The 26,398-nt window shown below is 38.4% G+C and overlaps 2 protein-coding genes across 8 annotated transcripts; both read left to right on the forward strand.

Annotated features, from left to right (window-relative positions):
- Positions 1-9,108: 9,108 nt before the first annotated feature.
- On the forward strand, positions 9,109-25,267 carry LOC145949345 (uncharacterized). 6 transcript variants are annotated; one of them, XM_083068557.1, is made up of 8 exons: positions 9,109-9,265; positions 9,374-9,499; positions 11,442-11,752; positions 11,830-11,956; positions 12,044-12,276; positions 12,451-12,506; positions 22,659-22,725; positions 24,724-25,267. In XM_083068557.1, exons 2-5 carry the CDS (start codon positions 9,446-9,448, stop codon positions 12,263-12,265), a joined length of 714 nt encoding a protein of 237 aa, XP_082924683.1. In that variant the 5' UTR covers positions 9,109-9,265; positions 9,374-9,445; the 3' UTR covers positions 12,266-12,276; positions 12,451-12,506; positions 22,659-22,725; positions 24,724-25,267. The 6 variants fall into 6 exon arrangements, with proteins under 6 accessions (XP_082924683.1, XP_082924682.1, XP_082924681.1 ...); XM_083068554.1 differs by having other exon boundaries at positions 9,111-9,265; positions 12,044-12,347; positions 24,724-25,266; XM_083068556.1 differs by lacking the exon at positions 22,659-22,725 and having other exon boundaries at positions 24,724-25,266.
- LOC109818568 (uncharacterized) lies at positions 16,913-19,691 on the forward strand. 2 transcript variants are annotated; one of them, XM_083068551.1, is made up of 4 exons: positions 16,913-17,922; positions 18,010-18,819; positions 18,910-19,028; positions 19,104-19,691. In XM_083068551.1, exons 1-4 carry the CDS (start codon positions 17,706-17,708, stop codon positions 19,569-19,571), a joined length of 1,614 nt encoding a protein of 537 aa, XP_082924677.1. In that variant the 5' UTR covers positions 16,913-17,705; the 3' UTR covers positions 19,572-19,691. The 2 variants fall into 2 exon arrangements, with proteins under 2 accessions (XP_082924677.1, XP_082924678.1); XM_083068552.1 differs by having other exon boundaries at positions 18,910-18,968.
- Positions 25,268-26,398: the final 1,131 nt, after the last annotated feature.

Below are 26,398 nucleotides of genomic sequence, written 5' to 3' on the forward strand. Positions count from 1 at the left end.
TCCACTTGCTGATGTGTTTTATCTCGTGAATGCAGGCATCATGGGGAAAAACTTGTGGCGTGAGCTGAAGCATCGCTACAATGTTACCGAGCTCGAGGTCCCCGAGTCTCGAGAGGAAGATGCCTCCCCTCTGAAGGTTAATCAGAAGAGAAAGAGGGGAGCAAAGGAGGTCGGGGGAACCTCTGCCCCTCTAGACGCCGAGGAGGTGACCTCCAAGGCTGCTGATGTTGGCGCGATGGACCTTACCGAGAGTCCACCGCCCAAGGGGGCTCCTCAGGTGGCCTTTGAGGAGGTGGCTCAGGCTACCGAGGTGGTGGTTCCGGCCGCTGAGCAGGCTGCTCAGACTGCTAAGGTAAGTAGTGTTCCCTGACTTTCGTGGTTTCCCGTATGCTGTCCTTTTCCTTTTTTGACATGGTGCTGGTTTTTACAGGCAAGGTCGGAGATTCCTGTCGCCGACCCCCTAGTTGCCGAGCAGGGGACGCCGGCTTCTGCCTTTGCCGAGGTTCGTGGCAAGGGGTCGAGTTCTAAGGTCCCTACGCCCACACCTGCAGCTCCGGAGCCGTCGTCTGGTTCATCGCAGGAGGCTTCCTAGGGCCGGTATATAGCTCACCGCTTCAGGAAAGGCCTCTCCAAGGTGCGATTGGACCACGTGAGCGCCTCGGCCAACATGGACTCATTGTGGAGCGCGGGGGTGACCGCTAAGAAATTCTTCCCTCAAGGCTCGCTGAGCTCCGAAGACCATGGGCTGATAGATGAGGCCGACCCCGAGGATGGTTTTGACGCTGCCCAGGTCCTTCTGCAGAGGGCTATGGCCATTGTGGGTCATTGGAAGCCTAGGTGGGCCAAGCAGCAAGAGGATTTGGCCAAGCTGAGGGGCCAACTTCAACCCTGGAAGGACACGAATAAGATCCTGAGGGAGGAGAACAAGGTTCTCAATGCTGCCCTTAGTGAGGCCAAGCGGCAGGAGGCCGAGCTTTGATCTGCGAGGGGTGTAACATCCCAAAATTTTATTCAATGAAAAAGGGTTATTTTTATGTATTTTAAATATTTATGAAATTATTAAAGGGTTTAAAAATGTAATATCCCAAATTTTAATAAATAAAACAAGTTATTTTGATTTTAAATATTTATTGAGATTATTAGAAGGTTTGTCATATTTTTATTTAAGTATTTTACTATTTACGTATTTTACTATTCATGTATTTTACTATTCACGTATACGTTTTTCACTATTCATAAATACGTATTTACGTATTTGTAAATAGTATTTTACTGTGCATGTGCACAGTAACTGGCGGCTACAGAGGGGACTGCGGATCTGAAGTTTATAAATTTTAATAAATTTTATTATTTTAATGAATAGTGCATAGTGCATAGTAATTTATAATATTATTTTAATGAATAGTGCATAGTGCATAGTAACTTCAAAATTTCTATAAATAGGGACCTAAGGATTTTGAAAATTTATAACTAGAGAGAAGAAAAGTTTAGAGAGAAGGAATTCTAGAGAGATAGAAAGAGAAAATAAGAGAGAAGGTTCTGCTCTAGTTCCGGTTCCGGTTTAAGGAGAAAGAGAGGAGATTCTGCCCAAATTCCTATTTATCCAGGTAAGGGGGGAGTGGGAAACCTTGCTTGGGGGTGTAGAAATAATTGTTAAATAGTCTGTTTGTTGGATTGGCTCCCGATCCCTTGTTATTTTTTTTTGTATATGTTTAAATTTATGTTGCAGGTGATCATCATCATGAGGATGTTGGTGATGAGGCCTAAAGGCTTCTTGGGGCATGCTCTGATAGGATGTGACATCGGGTTTAGCTAGGATTTCTCTTATGTCTTTATTGTTCTAAAAATATTTTCTTTTCTTGTGTAATTTAATAAATTATAAATTGATTCCTAACTAGGAGGCACTGCCACCTTTACTGGGATTTATTTATAATCTTTGTTTTATAATAACTTCTTGAGTGTAATATTTATGTGTATGTATTATGAATGTGCATCTTCTACCTTATGATACTTATTGTTTTATATCATTCTATGAAAATCTTTTATAAATATAGTTTATGTTTATTAATGATATTGGGGTAGAAGGTGTCACATTTAGTGGTATCAGAGCCGGGACCCGGGCAGGTGTGCCAGCGAGGGCGCTGGGCTCCCCGAGGGGGGGTGGATTGTGAAGTCCCACATCGGCTAGTAAGGTGAACGAAGCATGCCATATATATGGGTGTGGATACCTTACTCTTGAGGACGCGTTTTGGGGTGGTGTTGGCCATTCCCGAGAACAAATCCGTGAGGCCGTGGGCCAAAGCGGACAATATCCTCATGCGGGTTGCTTGGGCTGTTACAAGGGGCGACCTTGCAAGGGTGCAGAAGTCTCTTGAGATCGCCCTGCGATCCAATGAGCCTTATGCTTCCCAGGTAGGGGAGCTGTAGGAGCTCGTCGCCTTCTCTCGGGGTCGCGCCCACTCTTTGGAGGATGAGGTGACGTCTTCTCGTGGCCAAGTGCGGGCTTTGGAGGATGTTGTGACCTCTCTTAAAGGAGAGTTGGCGGTGGCGGCTGAGGAGCGCCTCCGTAGCGAGGTCATTCTTGGTGGCCGGGAGGACGAGATTGCCACCTTGAGGGCGGAGCTTGCAGAGCTGGCAGCAGGGAAGGCGGCCGTGGAAGGGAGGCTTGCGGAGGTCAAACGCTCCGTTGTGATGGAGCACAAGAGGGGCTTCCAAAAGGCTGCTCGTCAGGCACGGCTCCTTACTCCCGGGTTCGACTTTTCCTCCATGCATGTGGAGATGGTTGTACGCTTTGGGAGGCTGGTCAAGGAGGACGATGTCGATGACAGTTCTAGTGAGAATGCCTCAGCCTAGGCCGCCTTTGTAATAGCTTAGTTTATTTCTCCCTTTTTCATTTCCTTATTTAGTATTTTCCTTTGAACTCAAGTGTCAAACTCTGCAAGTGTTTTGTATATATTGTTCTTCGAGATTCAATTTTCCTTACTTTGATTGTTTTTCTGTCTTATCGGGCTCAATCTTGTTTTTAGAGTAGGATAGACTGTATTAAGGGTTCGAATTTGACCTCAGATGGACGTCCTAAGGTTCGAGCTTGACCTCGGGTTTGCGTAAAATGAATTGTATCGAGGTTCGTACTCGACCTCAGTTTTTGTGTAAAATGAATATCATCGAGGTTCGGATTCGACCTCGAATGAGTGCATCGAGGTTCGTACTCGTCCTCAATCTGGAGTAAAACGAGTTTTGTCAAGGTTCGTACTCGACCTTGATTTGGAGTAAAATGAATGTTGCCGAGGTTCGTACTCGACCTCGGGTGAGCGTATTGAGGTTCGTACTCGACCTCGATTTGGAGTAAAATGAATGTTGCCGAGGTTCGTACTCGACCTCGGGTGAGCGTATTGAGGTTCGTACTCGACCTCAATTTGGAGTAAAACAAATGTTGCCGAGGTTCGTACTCGACCTCAGGTGAGCGTATTGAGGTTCGTACTCGACCTCAATTTGGAGTAAAACGAATTTTGCCGAGGTTCGTACTCGACCTCGGATTGAAGTAGAGTGAATTGCGCTAAGGTTCGGATTCGACCTTGTATGTTTGTTACGTAGCACGTTGTAAAGGTTCGAACTCGACCTCGGATAAGAGTGTTAAGGTTCGCACTCGACCTCATAATTTTAACGAGGTTCGAACTCGACCTCGGATGAGAGTGAAAGAGGTTGGTTCGATTTCGTCCTTTATAAAACCAATAAATAAGAATGTGGATTGAGCAAAATGAGTGATTTTATTGATCATTTTTGTGTGCCTCGTTAAAAACCCTCTCAGTGAAAGACTGAGGCGGGAAAAGAGTGCACAACTTTGTTCATACAGAAAAGAGAAATGGAACTTAAGGAGCTACGGTGGGGGGACCCCCCTTGCTTTGCTTGCCGGATGAGGAGATCTTCAGACTCTCGGCGTAACACTGCCGAGCTGTCTTCTGATTTGCTCTGACGGAGATGATCTTACCGTCATTCCCTGGGAACTTCATGGTGAGGTGCGGAGTAGATACTACCGCTCCGAGCTAATTCAAGGTTGGCCTCCCGATAATGATGTTATAGGAGGTGTTGGCCTCCATGAGGAGGTATCGAACCATGATTCTTCTTGTATCTGGAGGTACCCCGAAAGTTGTTAGTAGGTCTACGTACCCGTGAGTGTGAACTCGCTCTCCTGCGAAGCTGACTAGGGGCTCCGTGTGTGGTTGGATGAGAGAATGGGGGACGTCTAGCCTGAGGAACGTCGGCCAGTACAGGACGTCGGCCGAACTTCCTTGGTCAATGAGTGTCTTCTATACCTCCCAGTTGGCGACTTCCACCATGATAATCATGGGATCATCCTGGTTGGGGCTGACGCCCGCGTAGTCCTCGTCAGAGAAGGAGATTGGCGGTGAGCTTTGGTGCGAGGCTGAGGTGGTAGAGTGGATGCAGTTGACATCCCGTAGGTGCCTCTTTCGGGCCGAGCTGCTGGTGCCGCCCCCAACGAAACCACCTGCGATTGTGTTAATCACTCCCCGTAAGGGGGCTGTCCCTGTCTCCTGGCTTATCTTGGCCTGTACTACGCCGCCGGCATTTTGTTGGGAGCCAGAGGGTTGGTCCGTGCAAGCTCCCGAACCTCGGCCTCTGCCACGCCCCCGACCGCCATAGCCTCCTCGGTGACCCTACTATCGCTGGATGTATTGGCTGAGGTGACCTGCCTGGACGAGCTTTTCGATACGGTCCCGTAGCGTGCGACACTCCTCCGTGGTGTGACCGTGGTTCCTATGGTACCGACAATGCTTGGACTTGTCGGCGCTGTTGGGAGTGTGACCTGGTGGTGGAAGGGCGAGTAGGTTTTTGTTGCTGGCTTCTTCCAGGATGTGGACTCTGGGTGCGTTCAGGGGAATGTAGAAGTCATACCTCCCCCCTCTGTTTGCCCTAGCCGACTTCTTGAACTGGCTGTCATTGTTGACCTTGACCTTATCGTTGTGCCCCTGCTCTGGCTTCGCTGGTCCTTTTCCGCGAACCTGGTCACGGAAGGCGGAGTGTTCCTCCATCTGAATGTAACCTGCAGCGCGGGCGCGGAGCTCATCCATGTCGCGGGGAGACTCACGACACAAGCTGTCGACGAATGGCCCGGGCTTGAGTGCCATGAGCATGGCATGTAGGGCGACCTCGGGATTCAGGCTCCTGATCTTGATCGAGGTGGTAGCGAACCGTTCCATGAATGTCCGGAGCGGTTCGTCGTCGTTTTGCCTGAGACTGGCCAGGGCGGCTGAAGTGACATGGTGAGGTCGGCTCGTCACATATTGCGCAGTGAACCTCCGGACTAGGGTGCCGAAGCTGTCGATGGATTCAGGAGGCAGTTGGGTGTACCAGTTGAGCGCGACCCCCTTAAGTGAGGTCGAAAACACCCTACACAAGATAGCATCGTTGTTGGTGTAGAGATTTACCTGTGTTGTGCACAGGTCAATGTGTTCGTTTGGGTCCGTCGTGCCATCGTAGCGGTCAAGGTGGAGAGGTTTCCACCCATGAGGGAGTGGTGTCTCCATAATGCCATCGACAAAAGGGTGGCGGCGGAAGGTTGCCTGATCCTCGGCGGCATGAGTAGGAGCCTTGCTGACTTCATGGGTCGGCTTGTGCGTCGGTGCATGAGACCGATGTGAAGCAGGTCTGGGGGTTGGGACCCTAGTTGCAGTCTGGGATTGGGAGACTGAGTGCTCCTCCTCTCCATTATGGTTGCTCGTATGAGGAGGATGATCGGAGTGGTGTCGGGGGAGTTGAGCGCGGATTCGCTCGTTCTCGGCGCGTAGCGTCGCCAGGTCGGCCTCATTAGCGGTACGCATTGCCGCTAGGTCAGTGTCGTGCTTGGCACGCATGTTTTGTAGGTCGGCGGCATGTTGTTGCCGCATCTGTTCGACCTGATCGATTAGTCTCCTCAACGCTGCTTCGTTATCCATGGTGGTTGAGTGGTTTGCGTCGTCTGTTGTGCGTCTACTATGGCTTCTGGTGAAAACCATAAGCGTGGCCGATAAGAGCTGTCTTGATCGGCCCCACGGTGGGCGCCAAATGTTCTTACCGGAAATCTGCTGTAGAGCTGATCCGCCAGGTAAGATCGGTGAGCCTCCTTCACTAGTACGCTGGTGCTCCAAGATGGGGGTGGTACCTGCAAAAGAGACTCTGATGCTAAAGTTAGTGTTTGTGGGAGTATAAATCTCGTATAAGTAATGCACGTACCTTAGTGTGAATTAGGGTTGCTTTGGGCCTTGGGCCTGAGATAAGATATGATATGATTAGATAGTGGATCTCGTCTGAAGCGAGATCCCTTAAGATCAGTTATGATCTGCTTAAATGCTGAGCTGACGTCGCATAGCGCGTGCCCGACCTCATCTTGTGCTGTGATGCCGAGCTCGGAGCTCGGCTTCGCGGTACGGACAATACATATACATTGAAATCAACGTATAATATACTTTTATAAATATCTGTCAATTTAAATTTAATGTATGTAAAATTTAGAGTTTAGGATCCACTAACTTTCTGACCCCTCCTTAGGCTTTGTAAGTTAAAGTGATGGGTTGGGCTTTTGCAACACCTTAAATTTTTTAAATTTATTGGAAGAAAATTTCAATAATAAATAATAAATAAGCGTGTTTTAGAAAATATTTTAGAAATTTTTAATAATTATGAGTATTTTTAATTAAATAATAATTTTTTTGCAAAATGATTTTGTATAATATTTTAGTGAAGAAATATGTGTTTTATGTTATTTTGTTATAAAAACTATTTAGAGAAAATATGTATTTTGATTAAGTATGCAATTAAATGTATTTTGGGAAATATGTTTATTTTATATATTATTTATTTATAAGTTTTAAATATATTAAGGGAAGGAAAGTGTAACTTTGGTTAATTGTTTTACTAGAAGGTTAAATGTGGATTAGGAGATTTTCAAATGGATCACATCAATTTTTCATTCATGTGTCTCATTCTTTTTTTTTGTGTAAGTTTCGTGCCCTAAAAAATTGGGAAAGCTAGAGGTTATTGGAGATCACCCCAAAGATATGCGTTCATTGAGATAATGGAAAGAGTGAGTTCACTTTGGGCTAGGGGTGTTCAAAAAAATCAAAAGAACCGAACTGAATTTAAAACTGTACTGTACCATTTTAAAAAAACTAGAACCAATTGTAAAAAAAATGAACTAGATATATATTTTTAAATATAAGTTTAAAAACCGAACCTATTTTTTAAGAGGGTCGGTTCACTTAAAACTAAAAGAACCGAACTGGATTTAAACTGTACTGTACCACTGGTGCTTTCGCGTCGGGCATTGTTTCCGCTGCTGTCGGGGATGATGGTTCTGTTTGGGTGTGGGGGAAGTCAAAACGCGGTCAACTCCCTTGGCAAACATGTCACTGAGGCTATTGTGCCTACCAAAATGGAAGCACTTTCTGGAGAGAACGTAGCCAAGGTTTCGTTTGGATGGGGGCATGCTCTTGCTCGAACTTCGGATGGAAAGTTGCTCGAACCTAATTGTTTAAAGCTGGTACATTTCTTAAAATTAGTTAAAATCAGTTTATTTCTTAAAATCAGTTTTAAAACTGGTTTGGTTTTGAAACTGGTTTTAAACCGATTATAAACCTGTTTATTAAAATAATTCAGTTTTAAATCGATTTATTAAAGTGGTTCAAATGGTTTATAAACTGGTTCAATTTAATAAAATGGTGTGGTTCGGTTCAATGTGGTTTTTTGGAAAAACCAAACCATGCACACCCCTACTTTGGGCATGAGATAACTATTCTCAAACCTCCTTTTTGTTGTATGCATTGCATGAGAAAGAAATCATATTTGTGTCTTATCTTGTGTTTCTATTTATCATATGATTCTTCCATACTCTAATTGATGCTATTGACTCTTATATGTTTAATTACACGTATTAACTAATTTTGTGAATCTTGGATTACTCATGACTTATTGTGGGAATTCTAATGGAACTATGTTTTGGCATTGTAAGAGGAAATTGGTATGAGCATGTGGATTTGAGTAATTGATGACTTAATTGTATAATAATAGACTTTAATTTGACATCTTACCTATTGGATTGGGATTAAAGGTGTTAATGGATGGTGTAGGGAGGGTTAGAAACCTATGAGTAGAATAATATTGAGTTTTGAACTATCATAACTCTCTTTATGAGACCTTAGACTTGTTCTAAGTGAATTTTGTTCACTTTAAGTGACCTTGTGAATAAGTTTGAAAGTAGTGATGATAAATGACTTACTTTTTAAGTGTTTAATCTTATGAATGGTTTGATATACCTATATTAAAGTTTAGGAAAGAGAAATCATGAGACAAAATAATTGTGAATAAATTCTTTATTGAAGATGCCGATATAAATTCTACAATTTTACAAAAAAAAAAATCCACAAAAAATTGTTATCAAAATAAAGTTTTTTCAATTCATTTCCTATAATTTATTTTTAACAAAATGGTGCGTACAAAAGTATAAAAAAGTACGAATGATTATAAATATTAAATATTTTTTTCATATAATTTTATCCATAATTTCAAATTCTTTTAAGTAAGAATTAAATACTTTTTAAAGCTATATCAGTTAATTTGAATATACAATTGAGTTTATTATTATTATTATTATTATTATTATTATTATTATTATTTACCCAATTGACTTCAATTTTTCATTCTATACAAATTTAATATTATTTCTAACATTATTATATGATAACATATCACTTATATTAGCTTAAATATTTTTTAATTTATGTAAAATGAATGTATTAATGTATCTAAATCACTAATTTTGTTCCAGAAACTCCTCCTAATAACTTATATTTTTAATCTATGTAACATTTACTTTGAGAGTTTATAAAAACATTTAAAGATGTTACAAATCAATAGGACCTCAATAACATCTAAAATAGTCATTTAACGGTTAAAAATAATTATATAATAATATAAATAAAAAAACAATAATTCTAAATTTTATAAAAAAATTAATTTTTTATAAAAATTAAAATTAAAATTTATTCATTTTATAAAAACAAATATCACATTTAAACTTTATTATACTTGCATATGCATCGCTAGAGAATTTTTTATTTTTTAATCTTTTTTACAGGCACGGTTCACAATGCTAGGAAGTGTGAGGTGTGTTCATTTCTGTGTTAATAACAATTACAAATCCCTAGAACTAAGAAATTGTGCAAATTGGCGTTTCTCACTCTAACTCTGTCTTGCATGAGCGCTCAACAAGGTCGTGACTGTACTTTTTTAATCTCTTCTTACTTGTTTTTCTTTTATTTTTGCCCACAAGCTGTTTGTGTTTATGCTTTCATTGTTTCTCCTCAATTTGGAATTGCAGAGCGTTGTGGATTCCCATGTTTTCTCAGAAGCAGAACGGTGCGTTTAGTGAAGTATCTGCTACTTGAATCATATGGCTCGAACTCGAAAGAAGAGCAATGCTGCCAGAAAGCTTACTAAGCGCCAGGTAAAAATAATGTCTTTTATGCTTCATTTCATTCAATGTATGTTTAAATTTCTATACTTTTTGATCACTGTCATTACTCTTATTCCTTTTTTAATGACTAGTTTCAAATTTCGATACAAGATTTGTGTGGTATCTTTGAATATTTTGTATGCTATAGGAATGGTGGATTTGAAAGCCCCATGAACTCTTAAATAACAAAAAAAGGAATATAAATCTTGATTTGAATCAATATAATTGCATGAAGGTGATTTTTAAGTGAGAATGCTGATTTATTATGGAAAATAATGTTTTACAGAATTTTGTCCACGTTTTCTGCCTCCAAGTTGGAGGAGTTAAAGACTGTGTTGGTGTGATTTCATAGGAAGCATGTACGGTGTCTCTTGTAATCTATTTAGTTTAGCTGCCTCAAGCTTTAGCAGAAGATTTTCTTTACCTGAATATGATACAGATTAAATTAACCACTTTATTAATTATATAAGAAGCTTCAGTAGTAGATGGTATAAAACAATAGATAATAAACTAAATATTTAAACCAAAATACATGTTAAACCAATATTTTCTTTACATGAATATATAATATACATTAACTTTGAAGATTAGGAAAATGAAATAAGTTTAGCACACAAATCACTATCCCTGTAATAAAATGGGTAACAAAGAAATATGTTTTAAAGATTTGATTGAAATAGGATATAAAGAGCATGTTTGGTTTATCGTTGAATTTCGTTAAACAGAGTAAACACACATTCCAAAGCACCAAACTGAGAAGCAACATTTTTTATCTTTTCCGTTGAACGTGATTTTGTGGGTTTTGGATGGTAAACCAAACACACAAAATGGTTTGAAAATTTGAGTTTAGGGGAATCGTGATTTCTAGCAGAATATAGAAGTGATTTCTGTTGAAATCTTTCGTACTGTAAGAATAGATTATACCTCATTGAGGTTCTGCTGCTGCATATTAATATGGAAGAATGTTAGTGAGGTTTGAAGTCATCCGTTTGGTTTCATGTTTGAAAATAGAACTGTTATGGTGCTGTAGCTGTTAGAACTATATTTATACAGAACTATTGAATTGTACTCATTTTGTGATTTGATTCACAGTTTTGGCTTTCTAGAAGGCTATTAAAAAGTTTCTATTACATGAAATCTCGTAGCAGGACATATATCAATAAAATTAGATAGTTTGGTAATGATAACTTTGGGAGATTACATGAGATAGTAACTGATGGCATGAATTTGGTTGCTGAAAGGTATAAGAGTTAATTTCCACGTGCTATGTGCTCTTTCCAGGTCTTTTCTGTGTTTATTCTTGACACGGGGGCTATTTTTTCTTTTTGAAGCTTATAAACTGGTTTGAGTCATTTGATTGGGTCATATGCATCAAGTTGCATTTTAAAGCTCAATCTTGCATGCTGTCAAAGTTTTAGCAATCGTTACTCATTTATTAAAAACTTCTAGACACATTAGATTTGAGTACCGATTTTTTCTTATAACCCTGAGACATACATCTTTCAATACACAGAATTTCTAATTTCATCTCCTTACCTTTCCGAAGTCAATGTAAATTCTGCCCACTTGAAGTACTGATAGCATCCATTCATTCAGCCCAGGTTGCTTATACTTATCCATTTGATGCAAGATCTGTCCCACTAGGAAGTTAAGAGTTAGAAGTACCTAAGATTTTCATGGTTTAAGGCAAATAGATGCAGTCCAAGTTTCTACTCCAAGGTTCTAGTAAGATTCTATTTCTTACACCACCTGTCTTGTATGCATAAATGCATTTTGTTCTGATCATTGGTAACTCATTTACTTTATTTACTCCATTCTTTTGAATTTTTTTCTTCTTCTGAATGTTATTGTTATTCAAATGGAATTTCTGATGAATTTTCTGCTTAATAATCATCCCAACATAGTTTGCATTGTTAATTTTGTGTTATTACAGATGGCACTGGCTGAGAAAGATCTGAATAAAGGAAAAGATACTACGAGCCATCGTAAGAAACAACGCACTACACGTCCGGCACAGATGACTTCTCAAATTCCACCATGTGCTTCATCACATGCAATATCTTGTCCTTCTGAACCACCTCCTCGAACATCTGATGTGAGGCCTACACCTTTAATACAAGGGGCACACTCACCATGTACTTCACAGCCAACAAATTCTGATGCAGGACGTACCCATAGATCGTTTGTTGCATTAGAGACACAAGGCAATGATGGCAAGCCAATTATATATCTTGTTGTACAAGGGTATGTTCTGTTTTATTATTTATTTCACTTTTGTTTTTCAAAATTGTGACCATTTATACGTAATGTATTGTTTGCAGATTCTTACCTTCTCGTCCTGTTGCTAATGAGATTGGGGATATGCTCAATTGTCATTATATTGATCCCTGGCCATCATGGAAGGAGATACCAATTAGTACAAGAGCCTTGTGGCTCAGGGAGTTTTTGGTTAGGTTTCACATGTTAATTATAATGTTTAATTTGGATATTTATATTTAGTCTACTTTTAGCTAACTCGTTTTCTTCTATATGTAGAGAAAGTTTTCTATTAGTCCACCAAATTACGATTTGGCAAAAAAGAATTTTGAAATGCAAGGTGCAACAATGATGAAAAATATTCTACATGAGGCTCGAACCACAATGAATAAACCAAATTGGATTAAAGGTGTCTGGGAGAAGTTATGTGAGCACTGGAAATCTGAAGATTTAAGAAAAATGAGTGTAGAAGCAAAATCAAATGGGGCATCTCATTGTTGAGGCTTTGGAAGGTCATTTCACACTGGTGGCTCTTTTACCGCATCAAATCGTAGAGCTAATATGGTTCTGTTGTCACTTAATAGTTAATACCCTTTATTGTGTTCTTTATCTCATTAATTAGATTAATAATCCCTTTAACCTAAAAACCAACAAGTTCTTAACTTGTATTCTTTTTTCTATTTTAGAGTAAAGAGACTGGAACCCCTCTTCATCACAATGACAATACATGGGTGGATTACAGGTAGATGAAATTTTCTTGTAGATTTTACTATTTCATTAATTGATGCATATTTTCTTATATTTTTATTTAAGCTTATATCAGACATTTCAGTTTTTATCAATTTTTTTCTTATTTATAATTTTTCAAAATTTTCACTTTTTTATTTTTACAATTTTAAATTTTTTATTTTTTTATTATTGGGCTGCCAGATCTTAGTCCCCAAGCTAAGGGTGTGTTTGAAAAAATTTTAAAAATTAGATTATTTCAATAATTAGTTATTGCTATAATCGATTATAATCAAAATGAAATTTTATTTGGATAAGTTAACTCAAATGTGATTTTAAGATGTTTAATTTCATTTGGATACAGCAAAACAAATCAGTTTGTGTAGTAAATTAACTTTGAAGGAAAAAAGCTTTTGAGAAATAATTAAAAGTTTCAAATTTTCAGCTTTATAAAAATAACTTATTTTTCAAGAAAAAAAAGTTGTTTGCAAGTTTAAGCTGTTGTCCAAACTGCTCCTCTCCCTTTTCGTCTCTCTTTTTCTCTCACCCACCAAACCCCGCCACCTCCCACGTTTCATCCCCTTTCCATCCAGATTTCATTTTTTCTTCACTCCCCACACTTTTGAACAAACAAGCACCCATTTTTGTCAGCTTTTCAAGGTAATGTTCCCATTTTACCTCTCTCTCTCTTCATTGCATGAAGAACGCTTCTATGTTCTTCTTCTTCTTTGAACTCCTTCTATGAGTCTTGGCATTTTTGGATTGAAATGTACAAATTTTTTAGTGTTTAAGCATACATTATGGGACATGCATGATCATCCACATTCTATGCCTGCTTTGTGTTCGAAGAAACGCTTGAATGAGAGGAGTATTTAATTTGAATGCAATGAGCACACTAGAAAAACTGATCATTCAACTGTTCCCTTGTAGTGATAAAATTTAAGACTTGAATGACAAGAATGCACTTGCATGTTGTTCTTCTCTTTCTCATATCTACCAAGTGCATGATCAAATGCTTGAGTGAATATGTGTTCGTTGTTTAAAATTTAAAATGCAAAATCATTGTGGTGGATTGATAATTCTTGCTATTATTGGTTGGTTGGTGGTTGCTGTACCCGTAAAGCTTTTCCTTGGAAAACTTGACTGATTTTGTTATAGAAAAATTTTCCAAGCAACAATTTTGGGGCTTTCAAAGTGTTGCATGTGTTGTGTATAAATGATTGTCAATGAGTTTGTAATTTCCATGCATGCGTTGTGTACAATTTTAGGGCCGATGGAAATGTGCTTATGATCTCATGTAGTACAATGTTTAGCAATCATTCCTTTTGCCCCATGAAGAATTGTATGATCAACTTGTGGAGTAACTTGGTTGCAAGAATGATTTTAATTTTCAGATGCCACGCTCAAGAGGTGGTGGTTCTCAACCAACCCACAAAATTCCAGCTGATCGTAAACGAAAGAAAGTGGTTGCGTCTACTCCAGATTCATCTTCATCTTCATCTTCTAAGGAAGAAGCAACACCTACACTCTCACAACCTCAACAACCTCCAAGAGGATTCGCTTTCTTATCCAACAGATTCCAGAACAAATTTAAACAACAAAGATTTATAAATCTGGAGGGCAGACACATCATTGCTGAGAGACCGGTTGTTGATTTTCTTCCTTTGTTGGACTTTAGTCATGAAGTCATCAGAAGAAAGTGGACAAAGATATGTCAACCCAAAGAAAAATATAATGCAATCTTGATCAGGGAGTTTTATGCTAATGCCTACCCAAATAAACCATATTCAAAGGATTGAACCTCTTGGGTGAGAGGCAAGTCCATTTCTTATGATCCAAAGACCATCAATACATTCTTGCAGACTGATTACACTATTCCAGTGGAAGACGACTATAGGAAATTAATGAAAACTGCAATAAATGAGGAAATGTCTAATTTGATGCTTACTCTGAGCCTTCCAGGGAGTCAGTATCAAACTGGTACCAAAAATCAATCCACCCATATCCTCAGAGCGGATTTGAAGTCTATTGTCAAGTTATGGCAAGCAGTTTTGTACAGTAATGTCATCCCTCTTACCCACTACTCTGACATTACTATTGCTTGTGCGAAGTTAATCTTTTGTATCTTGCAGCACAAAGATGTGGACATAGCTACATTAATCTCCGTTGACATTCATGCTATTGTCTTCTCTAAACCTTCCAAATTAGGAGTTGTATGGCCCTTGGCCTTTCCTGGACTAATCACTGGCCTTTGCAAGGCAAAAGGAGTAGTTATTCCCCAACCCCTGATTCCCATCAAGAGGAAGATTGACCATCTGTTTGTCAAAGCCCGATGCTACAACTGAAGAGAGTTTCCTTGGTCATCTGACAGAACCCGCCCACCTCCACCACCGGTTGCCTCACCCTCGGTTCCCCCAACTAGTCCTTTTAATTTCTCTACCATGCAGGCTTATATGGACAATCATTTATACATAACACATGCAACACATTGACCCTAAAACAAAACAACTGAAATTAAAATGACTGGAATTTAAAATGGCATAAAATTAAAATGGAACTTCTCTTCCTCAGAAAGTGGGTGATAGTGACCCTTCATCTTCTCCTTCTTCATCATTGTCTTCTCTTTCATCAACTTGTTCTCCTTTTGAATCCATCACTTGCTCTCCATCATGTGGCTGTGCATCACCACTTCCCCCTCCTGAAAAGGTAGGACTGTCCCCAGGCCAAAGAATTGCGTCTTGAATTTGCTCCGGTGTAGGCCAAGGATATAAGCTTCCACCGGTATCAGCCTAATGTAAAGTGTAATTGTAAAAATAAGAGTGCAGAGCCATCTGTCCTCGATGATTAGCGGCTTGTTGAAGTTGTACATGGCAGAGATGAGCCATTTCCAGTTGGTGGCGCTCCTCCATATGCTGAAATTGTTGCACCATATAAGCCTACATGGTAGAGAAATCAAAAGGACTAGTTGGGGGAACCAAGGGTGAGGCAACTAGTGGTGGAGGTGGGCGGGTTCTATCAGATGACCGAGAAAACTCTCTTCGTTTGTAGCATTGGGCATTGACAAACGAAACATCAACTAGGATCAGCTCCGCCTGCCAGCTGCAGACTCACCACTAGCCACCCACTTATCCCTGCTCTGCTCCCATACATAGTATGATCATCGCAGTCCAAACCACATGGAAACAACAAAGGGTAAGCTAGTATAAAAAGAACAACGTATAGCAAGATTTAAGTAATATGAACAACTACAACTATCAACACATCGTCAGCCTACATCTCATTGATTGTACAACAAACCAGCAAATGGAAAATAATGCGTCGTCACGCATATCATCTCGGAGATCTCCTACAACAACTCAGCCTTTCAGCCTTCAACAACTCAGCCATTAAGGCCTACAACAACTCAGCCATTATGGCCTACAACAACTCAGCCATTATGGCCTATAACAACTCAGCTATTATGGTTTACAACAACTCAGCCATTATGGCCTACAACAACTCATATCATCGTACAACACAGCACAACTTTACAGCACAACATATCATCTTACAGCACATCAAGACATCTTACAACAATATTTATCTGATACAACTCAACATCATCATACAGTATTATCTACTAGTCATCACTTCATGATCATCAACTTCAACTTAAACTCAACATAAAACAACTTCTAACAACATTTAGTGAAAGCACATCTCCGCGCCCGGCGCACTCGTGGTTGCACCCAGCGCGGTGCAACCAGAGAGCACCAGGGGGCCAGCGCGCCAAGCGCAAGCATGCCCGCGCCTGGCAGGACCCAGCCAGAGAGCCCCAGGCTCACGCGCCTGGCGCAATACCTATTGCGCCCAGCGCATGCCAGGCAGAGACTCCAAGGAGTCCCATGCACCCGGCGTGCCCAAACCTGTGCCCAGCTTGGGGAAGGCAGAGACCTCCCTTGGTCTCGCGCCCAGCGCAATTCGAATTGCACCCGATGCCCCCATGGTAGAGACTCCAAGGAGTCCCCGCGCCCAGTACGACCAAGATCGCGCTTAGCGCCATGCCAGAAGTCCAAAAATAAGTCACAACCGAAATCGCGCCCAGCGTGGTTCAACCCTCGCCCGGCTTGGGCCATCTAGAGGCTAACATCTTCAAGCACGCCCGACGCACACATCTTTGCGCCCGACAGGCTTGCCTAAATGCTGCCCTCAAGTGGCCACGCGCTCGGCACGAAGAACTGCGCTCAGCGCGAGTTCAGCAGCAAACCTCATATTTTCGAAATCTCTTCAAAAACCTGCAAAATAATCAGGAAATTCCACATGCAATCCATCCAAGATATCACATTTTCATCAAGCATTACGAAAAACACTTCATTTTCAACATGCAACCATCAAACAAGTAAAATCCCCAAAATTTGCACCCAAACCCCGGAAAACTCAAGAATGACAAATTCCTTCAATCACAGCCGAGAATCAACCACTTCAACAACTTATGAGTTGCTTGCACTCATTTGCAACCAAAAACAGCGAAGAAATTTAGCTTCCCTTACCTTTGTACGAAGATCCGAGCTCCGGGAAAAAGAAAATGGAGAAGGTGAAAGACGGGCAGAGAAACTTAACGGAGAAGAAAGAACCTTCAGTTAGCTTCCAACACAGTTATTCAGCACCTACACACCCAAGGATCCAGAGCAAAGGGGACCAAGGCAAAAAGGAAGAAAAGAGTGAGTATGAGAGTTGAGAGTTGAGGGTTCTTGAGTTTGGGGAAGAAAAGAAAAGGGAAGGGGTCTCACAAAAATGAAGAGGAGGATGACATCCAAGCCATTGCTAGAATTAAGAGACCTTCATCTACATCAAGTGAAGCCACTTCTGTTTCCAAGAGGAGGGGTATAAATGGCAAAGGTCCCCTTGATTTGCACTTTACTAGAAAGGCAGAAGAAAGTATCAAATTGAATAAGGGGTTGTGGCAAACAAGTTTAAATGATGCTTGTAACAAGGAAGCAAGAGCAAGGGTAATTCAATACATTGCTCGCTTTTTTTATCGGAATGGAATTGCATTTAATGTTGCTAGATCAAAGAGCTTCAAATTGATGGTTGAAGCTATTGGCACCTATGGTCCCTATTTAAAGCCACCAAGCTACCATGAATTAAGAGTGTCACTCCTTAAAAAGAGTTGGAATACACCAAGGACTTATTGAAGGGCCATGAAGAAGAGAGAGTAAAATATGGGTGCTCAATTATGTCTGATGGTTGGACAGATAGGAAAAGTAGAACTTTGATTAACTTTTTGGTAAATAGTTCAATGGGAACAATGTTTGTAAAGAGTGTAGATGCTTCTGAATATACCAAGACCGGTGAGAAGGTGTTTGAACTTTTGAATAGTTTTGTTGAGGAAATTGGAGAGAAAAATGTTGTTCAAGCAGTAACAGATAATGGAAGCAATTATGTTATGGCGGGTAAGAATCAATTATATTCTAATTTTATACTCATAGGATTATAAGTTATAAATTCTAATTTTAATTATTTTGTTATTGTGTTTTTAGGCAAAATTTTACAAACTGTGAGACCACATTTATTTTGGACTCTATGTGCTGCTCATTGTCTTGATTTGATGCTAGAAGATATTGGAAAGATCCCTAAAGTTAAAAGGGTAATACAAAGAGGCATCAAGCTCGTGGGTTACATTTATAATCATACCTTGACCCTAAACATCATGAGGAAGTATACAAATAAGGTCGAATTGGTGAGGCATGGAGTTACAAGATTTGCTACCACCTTCTTTACTTTGCAACGATTGCATAAGTTAAAGGAAAATTTTAGAAGGATGTTTACTTCCGACGAATGGTTGCAATCAAAAGGAGCCAAAGAAGCTAAGGGGAAGAAAATATCGAATATTGTTCTTATGCCTACATTTTGGAGTGATGTTGTTTATGCTTTAAAGGCTATGGGGCCTATTGTACACGTGTTGAGGTTGGTAGATAATGAAAAAAAACCGGCAATGGGTTACATTTATGAAGCAATGGAGAGGGCTAAGGAGGCAATTCAAATTTCTTTTAATCATAATGAAGAAAAATATAAGGATATATTTGCAATTGTTGATAGAAGATGGGATTGTCAACTCCATCATCCGTTGCATGCAACAAGATATTATCTAAATCTTGAGTTTTATTATAAAAATTCAACAAGAATGGGTGCTGATGAAGTGGTGGATGACCTTTTCAAATGTATTGATAGACTTTGTGAAAATAATGACATTGTAGACAATGTTCACAATCAATTGGCAATATATAAAAGGGTAGGAGGAAGATTTGGCATTCCTGTAGCAGTTAGAGCAAGGGTTAAAATGGTTCCTGGTAAGTGAGACTTTTCTTAAGCTTCAACTTCACTTACAAATTTTATAGTTATTTGATAATTTATTTATATAATAATATTTGCATTTATAGCTGAGTGGTGGAAGATGTATGGAGGACATACACCACATTTGCAAATTGTTGCCATTAAGGTACTAAGTTTGACTTGTAGCTCATCTGGTTGTGAGCATAATTGGAGTACCTTTGAGCATGTAAGTTAATGAATTAATGGATTTTATTATTAAAAATGGAAAATTAACTAACATCACGTTCTTAAATTATTATAGATTCACTCAAAGAAGAGAAGTAAGCTTGAGCACCAAAAGCTTCAAGACTTGGTTTTTATTAAATATAATCAAGCTCTTCAAGAACGCTTTGAGTGTCAAGATGCAATTGATCCAATTGCTTTAAATGAAGTTGATGATAACAATGAATGGATGTTGGGAGAAGAGAATGATGAGGATGAATTTGAAGATGACTTGGTGTTTGATGATGATGTTTTGACTTGGAGAGATGTTGCCCAAGCAAGTGGTGCTGGTGAACCTTTGAAATACACTAGGAGACAAACACAAGTGAACAAGACATCAACAATTGCATCTACATCCAAGAAAGATAAAGGAAAAAAAGTGATGGAAGTACTAGAAGACGAGGATGATGATGAAGTAGAGGAAGAAGAAGAATATAATTCTAATGCTAGTGGGAGTGATGAATTTGAGGGAGAGGAAGACTTTAATCTTGATGAGGAAGAAGATTAAACTATAATGTTTAATTTTTTACTTACTTAGAGCTTTAGCATTTTGTTTTGGAGACATTTTATATTATGTATTGTTTGAGTACTATGAACTTTTAATTATTAAAAATGTTTAATGCATGAATTTAGAGTTATTTTTTGTTTTTTTAGCTTATATATATATATATATATTATTAATTATTTAATATATATAAATTAATATTAAAATAGCGGTTATCCCGCTCCGCGTCATCCCGCTATCCTAGTTTTAGGGTCGATCGCTCCGTTCCGCTATCCGGGATTGACTACTATGGTCCTGTAAGCCCATAAGGTATCATCCAACTTCATTGCCCAATCCTTCCTTGAATTTGCAACTGTTTTCTCCAAAATCTTTTTCAGTTCCCTATTTGAGACCTCTGCTTGACCATTGGTCTAGGGATGGTATGGGGTAGCTACCTTGTGCCTTACTCCATAGTGCTTAAGCACTTTTCTCAGTTGAATGTTTCAAAAATGAGTTCCACCATCACTTATGAGCACCCTAGGCATGCCAAACCTACAAAACACATTTTTCTTCAAGAACCTGATTACAGTCTTGGCATCAGCCTTCTGAGTAGCACTTGCTTCAACCCATTTTGATACATAATCCACAGCCAGAAGTATGTATTCATTTGAATATGAAGATGGAAGTGGGCCAACAAAATCAATCCCCCAACAATAAAAAATTTCCACTTCTATGATACTTTGCAGAGGTAACTCATGTCTCTTAGAAATTATCCCTGTTCTTTGAAACTTATCGCAGCTCTTGCAATGTTCATATGCATCTTTGAACAAGGTTGGCCAATAAAATTCAGATTGGAGAACCTTTGCTGCTGTTCTTTCTCCATTATAATGTCCTCCATAGAGTGAGTTATGACAATGCCAAAGAATATCTCTGATCTCAGCCCCATAGACACACCTCCTTAGTAGACCATCAACACCTATCTTAAACAGATACGGATCATCCCAGACATAGTAATTAGAATCTCTAAAGAACTTCTTCCTTTGTTGCCAGTTATACTCTTCCGGAACAACCCTAGCTACTTTATAATTGGCCATGTCAGCAAATCAAGGTCTTTCAACTACTGCAAACAACTGTTCATCAGGATATTCTTCTAAGATTTCTTCTTCTTGACTAGTCACATGCTCATTGACAAGTCTTGATAGGTGATCAGCAACATGATTCTCACACCCCTTTTTGTCTTTGATTTCTAGATCAAATTCTTGTAATAGAAGAATCCACCGGATCAATCTAGGCTTTGAATCTGCTTTTGTCAACAAATACTTAATGGTAGCATGGTCAGTGTAAACAATGATCTTTGAACCCATAAGGTAAGAACGAAATTTTTTTAATGCATACACTATGGCAAGTAACTCTTTTTCAGTTGTTGCATAGTTAACTTGATTTTCATTCAACACCTTACTTGCATAGTGAATAACATGAAAAATTTTATCCTTTCTTTGGCCTAAAGCAGCTCCTATAGCATAATCACTAGCATCATACATTAATTCAAAATCAAGTTTCCAATTAGGAGCTGTGATTATAGGAGCTGAAACAAGCTTACTTTTTAACAGTTCAAAAGCCTGTAAACAATCATTATCAAAATCAAACTTGTTATTTTTAAGAAGAAGGTTACTGAGAGGCTTAAAAATAACAAGTTTGATTTTGATAATGATTGTTTACAGACTTTTGAACTGTTAAAAAGTAAACTTGTTTCAGCTCCTTTAATCACAGCTCCTGATTGAAAACTTGATTTTGAATTAATGTGTGATGCTAGTGATTATGCTATAGGAGCTGCTTTGGGCCAAAGGAAGGATAAAATTTTTCATGTTATTCACTATGCAAGTAAGGTGTTGAATGAAAATCAAGTTAACTATGCAACAACTGAAAAGGAGTTACTTGCCATAGTATATGCATTAGAAAATTTTCGTTCTTATCTTATGGGTTCAAAGATCACTGTTTACACTGACCATGCTGCCATTAAGTATTTGTTGATAAAAGCAGATTTAAAGCCTAGATTGATCCGGTGGATTCTTCTGTTACAAGAATTTGATCTAGAAATCAAAGACAAAAAGGGGTGTGAGAATCATGTTGCTGATCACCTATCAAGACTTGTCAATGAGCAGGTGACTAGTCAAGAAGAAGAAATCTTAGAAGAATTTCCTGATGAACAGTTGTTTGCAGTAGTTGAAAGACCTTGGTTTGCTGACATGGCCAATTATAAAGCAGTTGGGGTTGTTCCGGAAGAGTATAACTGGCAACAAAGGAAGAAGTTCTTTAGAGATTCTAATTACTATGTCTGGGATGATCCGTATCTATTTAAGATAGGTGCTGATGGTGTACTAAGGAGGTGTGTCTATGGGGCCGAGATTAGAGATATTCTTTGGCATTGTCATAACTCACCCTATGGAGGACATTATAATGGAGAAAGAATAGCAGCAAAAGTTCTCCAATCTGGATTTTATTGGCCAACCTTGTTCAAAGATGCATATGAACATTGCAAGGGCTGTGATAAGTATCAAAGAACAGGGACAATTTCTAAGAGACATGAGTTACCTCTACAAAGTATCATAGAAGTGGAAATTTTTTATTGTTGGGGGATTGATTTTGTTGGCCCACTTCCATCTTCATATTCAAATGAATGCATACTTGTGGCTGTGGATTATGGATCAAAATGGATTGAAGCAAGTGCTACTCAGAAGGCTGATGCCAAAACTGTAATCAGGTTCTTGAAGAAAAATGTGTTTTGCAAGTTTGGTACTCCTAGGGTGCTCATAAGTAATGGTGGAACTCATTTTTGAAACATTCAACTGAGAAAAGTGCTTGAGCACTATGGAGTAAGGCACAGGGTAGCTACCCCATACCATCCCCAGACCAATGGTCAAGCAGTGGTCTCAAATAGGGAACTGAAAAAGATTTTGGAGAAAACAGTTGCAAATTCAAGGAAGGACTGGGCAACGAAGTTGGATGATACCTTATGGGCTTACAGGACAGCATTTGGGTTTTGGAGTCTCTCCAATTGTCTAAGCCTTCTTGTTCTACTGTTGTTCCTCCTTGCCATTCTTTCAATTTCAGGGTCAAAATGTAATTCCTCGGCTAGAGTCTTCCCTCGCATACAAATTCAAGAAGTCTGCACAGCGAGGTGAGTCCACAAAACACAACAAGACAAATATATCTATATATTATAAATATTCACAGAATAAATTATTTACAAAATTACAAGAACAAGAATTACTAAATAAGACCAACTTCCCGGCAACGGCGCCAGAAACTTGATGAGGTTTTTGATAACACTCCACTTGGCAAGGAGACCAAGTTTCGTTGTAGAAATACAGTATCGTCTTCAGGGATTTGAGAGTTTAGTAATTCTTACTCTAATGATTAATAAAGAGATGTTGATATAATTAAGAGTGAACTAATGTGAAGTAAATTTGAAACGATAATGCAAAAGTTATAAGAACAATTATATGAAACAAGGATTGGATCATGGGGCACTTGCTAACCCTTAAATTTTCTTAAAATAAATATGATTTCAATTTCATTACCTCGACGTTTATTTAGTAATCCAACAAGATTCTTCAAAGTTGAATCCTAAAGTGATTAATCTAAAACATGATTCCTCTATGTTTTGAGTTTAACACTTTGCATTAAGACCAATGACTTGAACAAGGGTGACTAACCAAATCAAGTCTATTCCTAGAATAAGAGATGGTCAGGTGCAAGATACAGTTTGGGTTTTCAAAAATGTTTTCCAACATGATTCAAAACCCAAAAATTCATACAACGGTTGATCAAGCCGATATAAGCATCAAGAGTAGAATCAAACACAAGTAATGAGAATGAAATACATATAGATTTAAGAGATAGAAGAGTTAGTAGTTATACCAAGACTAATTCTCCACACATGGCCATTACAAGATCAGAGAAGCAAAAAAAGAGATTACCAAATGAAAGATGAAGACAAGGGGTTGGACTTCGTTCCCAAATGCTCCAGCTTCCAATCTTCGTTCTTGCTCTGTTTTTCCCTTCTCCATAGTCTAAATCTTGTTTTTCCTCCTTGGTTACGTGATGATCCCTTTTCCCCTTTGTTTTTTCCCTTTTATATTAGCTTCAAAACAGGGTACAAAATGTGATTTTTCCCTCACTGCTGCAGCTGTGGCTTCACAATTATGGCTGTGGAGAGTTCTTCATGGTGAAGTAAGCTTCACCGCTGCAGCTGCGATTTCACAGCCATAGCTGTGAAAATCCTTCAAACTTAAGGAATCTCCAATGTTGTAGCTGTGAATTTCACAGCTATGGTTGTAACTCTCTATTTCTTTTGCTGGATCCTTGGTGTTCCATGGCTTTAGCTGTAGACTCACATCTTTAGCTTCAAGTCTCTGTTTGATTTTTTTTCTTTCCATACTTCCACAGCTATAGTTGCAGAACCACAACTATAGTTGTAACTTTCTGACTTCCTAATTCCTCCCCAAATTTTTCACAACTTTAGCTCCAGAACCATAACTATGGCTGTAGAATTCTGTCTTCTCAAATTTCCTGCAAAAAGGGAGGGAAATCATTAAAATTTTTCTACTACTCTTCTATCTATTTAATATAACTTGATTCTTTCAATTTAGGGGTAAAATATCATATATATATCTACAATTTATCCAAAAAAGAGTACCAAAAGTTGAGTGTAGTTCATGAATAAAAGACACTCAACATTTTCCCAAACATACAGATTTTTCTTTACAAACAACTTTTATCTCCAAAAACAGCTGAATTGGGAGATTTTAATCTCTCCCTAACACCCTCTAAGGACTGATTGTGGTCTGCGTAAAATGAGCTCCATTTAGTAAGTGGGTCAGTAGGGTGTAGTCTATTTAAATGCAGAGTTGACTTATATAAAGCCTATTTGAATACAAGCTTAAAATGTTTTAAGAGCTTTTCTATTGGAAAAGAAAACTTTTGTTTTTATTAAAAAAGCACTTATGAGCCTGTATCCAAACAGACTTATATTCATCATCTATAGGTGGATAGGACATCACAACATGTAAATGTAATGAACTCTCACCTTTATAATCGTGTAATTGTTTATGGTGTTGTTTTATTCTATTTTGGTTTTATGAAACACTTATCAGGCTTATATCGGTGATGACAGGAGGATTTTACACGCACATTACAACAATTGACCAAAAGTGCACTTGAGCAAGGAAATCCTCCACCAAGTGAGTTAGATGTGTGGTGTGATGTAGTTAGAAGGACGAAAGGAAAACCATATGGGCTTGCGATTGAATCAATGGTGATGGCTGGAAGGCCTTGCTGTCATGGCTCATCTTCATCAATGGAGTGGGTAAAAAGACAAGAGTTTGATGAATTGAAAAAAGAAATGAAAGAAATTAGAAATAAGCTACGAACCAGACTTGCAAACATTGAGAGGCTTGCTGAGCACAACAACACATTGATACGAGAATTGATGGAAAATATGAACATGTCTCTACAATAAAGTCAAGATAAGGATGAGATAGTCATTAAGTGAACCATAGTGACTCGTTGATACTGATTTACCTTTAATGTAATTGTGTCACGATGACAAATGTTTTGTACTTTGGTATTAAGTATTCATACATTAACCTTATCAAATGTTATACTTTAATTTGTATTTTGTTATATATAGAGGTTCATTTACTTTAATGTATTTTGAAATGTTATTCCATATATATATATATATATATATATATCAAGTTCACAAAATAGAAATTAAATATATTTTAAATTAATTAGATTACCAAAAAAAATTAAAAGACAAAATATGACCAATTTACTGATGGATTCTCTTGAGTAACCAATAAAATTGGTTACCAAGTTGGTCAAGAATTTTTTCTTTTTTCATGGGGTGATTTTTACTAGTCAAACATTATTAACATAGATAAAAATTGAATTTTGGGATTGTTAAATTGAATATTGTATTTAAGGACAAACTTTACAATCGTTAGATCAAAAGATATTTAACTAAATTGATTAATAAAGATATCTTTAAATCAATTTTTAAAATTGATTTTTAACTATAATTTTTAAATTGATTTTTGAAATAACAACTGATTATAATTTTTAAATATGTTGTTCCGTGATTGATTTGCTTACTTTATTGGCTGAAAAATTGGTTAAATTGGTTTTCAAATGACAATTTTTCTTGTAATGATAGAGGTTCCATCGATCTGTACAAATTTTTCTTAATTGCCTCCAATAGCTACCATATGTTGGATACTGAATACGCAATTTTAGTTGCATCATAGGAAATAAATATAAGCTTATAGCACATAGAATAAGGAGCTTACTTATAAGAGTAAACTCGTTTTAGAATTTCACCAAATTGCAGGTAAACATCATGTTTTTTCTACCTTTTACAGCAACTTGCCTTGGGTTGTTTCAACTCCATTTAAATATTACATTAATTTCCCTGCATTGTTTAAACAATATTGCATTATGTCTCTTTATAGGAGACGTTGTAAACGTTAAAATAAAAAGGTTGTGTAATTTTATAAAACCTCGTGCTAGCGTAATTTACATTCACGTGTTTTTATAATCTCTCTGGCTAATTCAGGTGAAGAAACTGCAACATTTGTTAACTCTCCCTCTGTGGGTGTATTAAGGGCCATATTTGTTTGCCATATGTTTCTGTAAGGAGTGATGTGGTAGGGAGCCACCAAACCGATGTAAGTTCCCTATAAGAGGTAACTTCCTTGGTCCTGGGGCAAATATTTTGGTGGGGCTTTTGGTATTTGATTGATTGCTTGAAAATTGTATTTTGTACTAATACCAAAATAGGAAGCAAA

This window comes from Cajanus cajan, chromosome 2 (assembly GCF_000230855.2).
Source record: "Cajanus cajan strain Asha chromosome 2, NIPB_CcT2T_4, whole genome shotgun sequence".
NCBI classification, from domain to species: domain Eukaryota; kingdom Viridiplantae; phylum Streptophyta; class Magnoliopsida; order Fabales; family Fabaceae; genus Cajanus; species Cajanus cajan.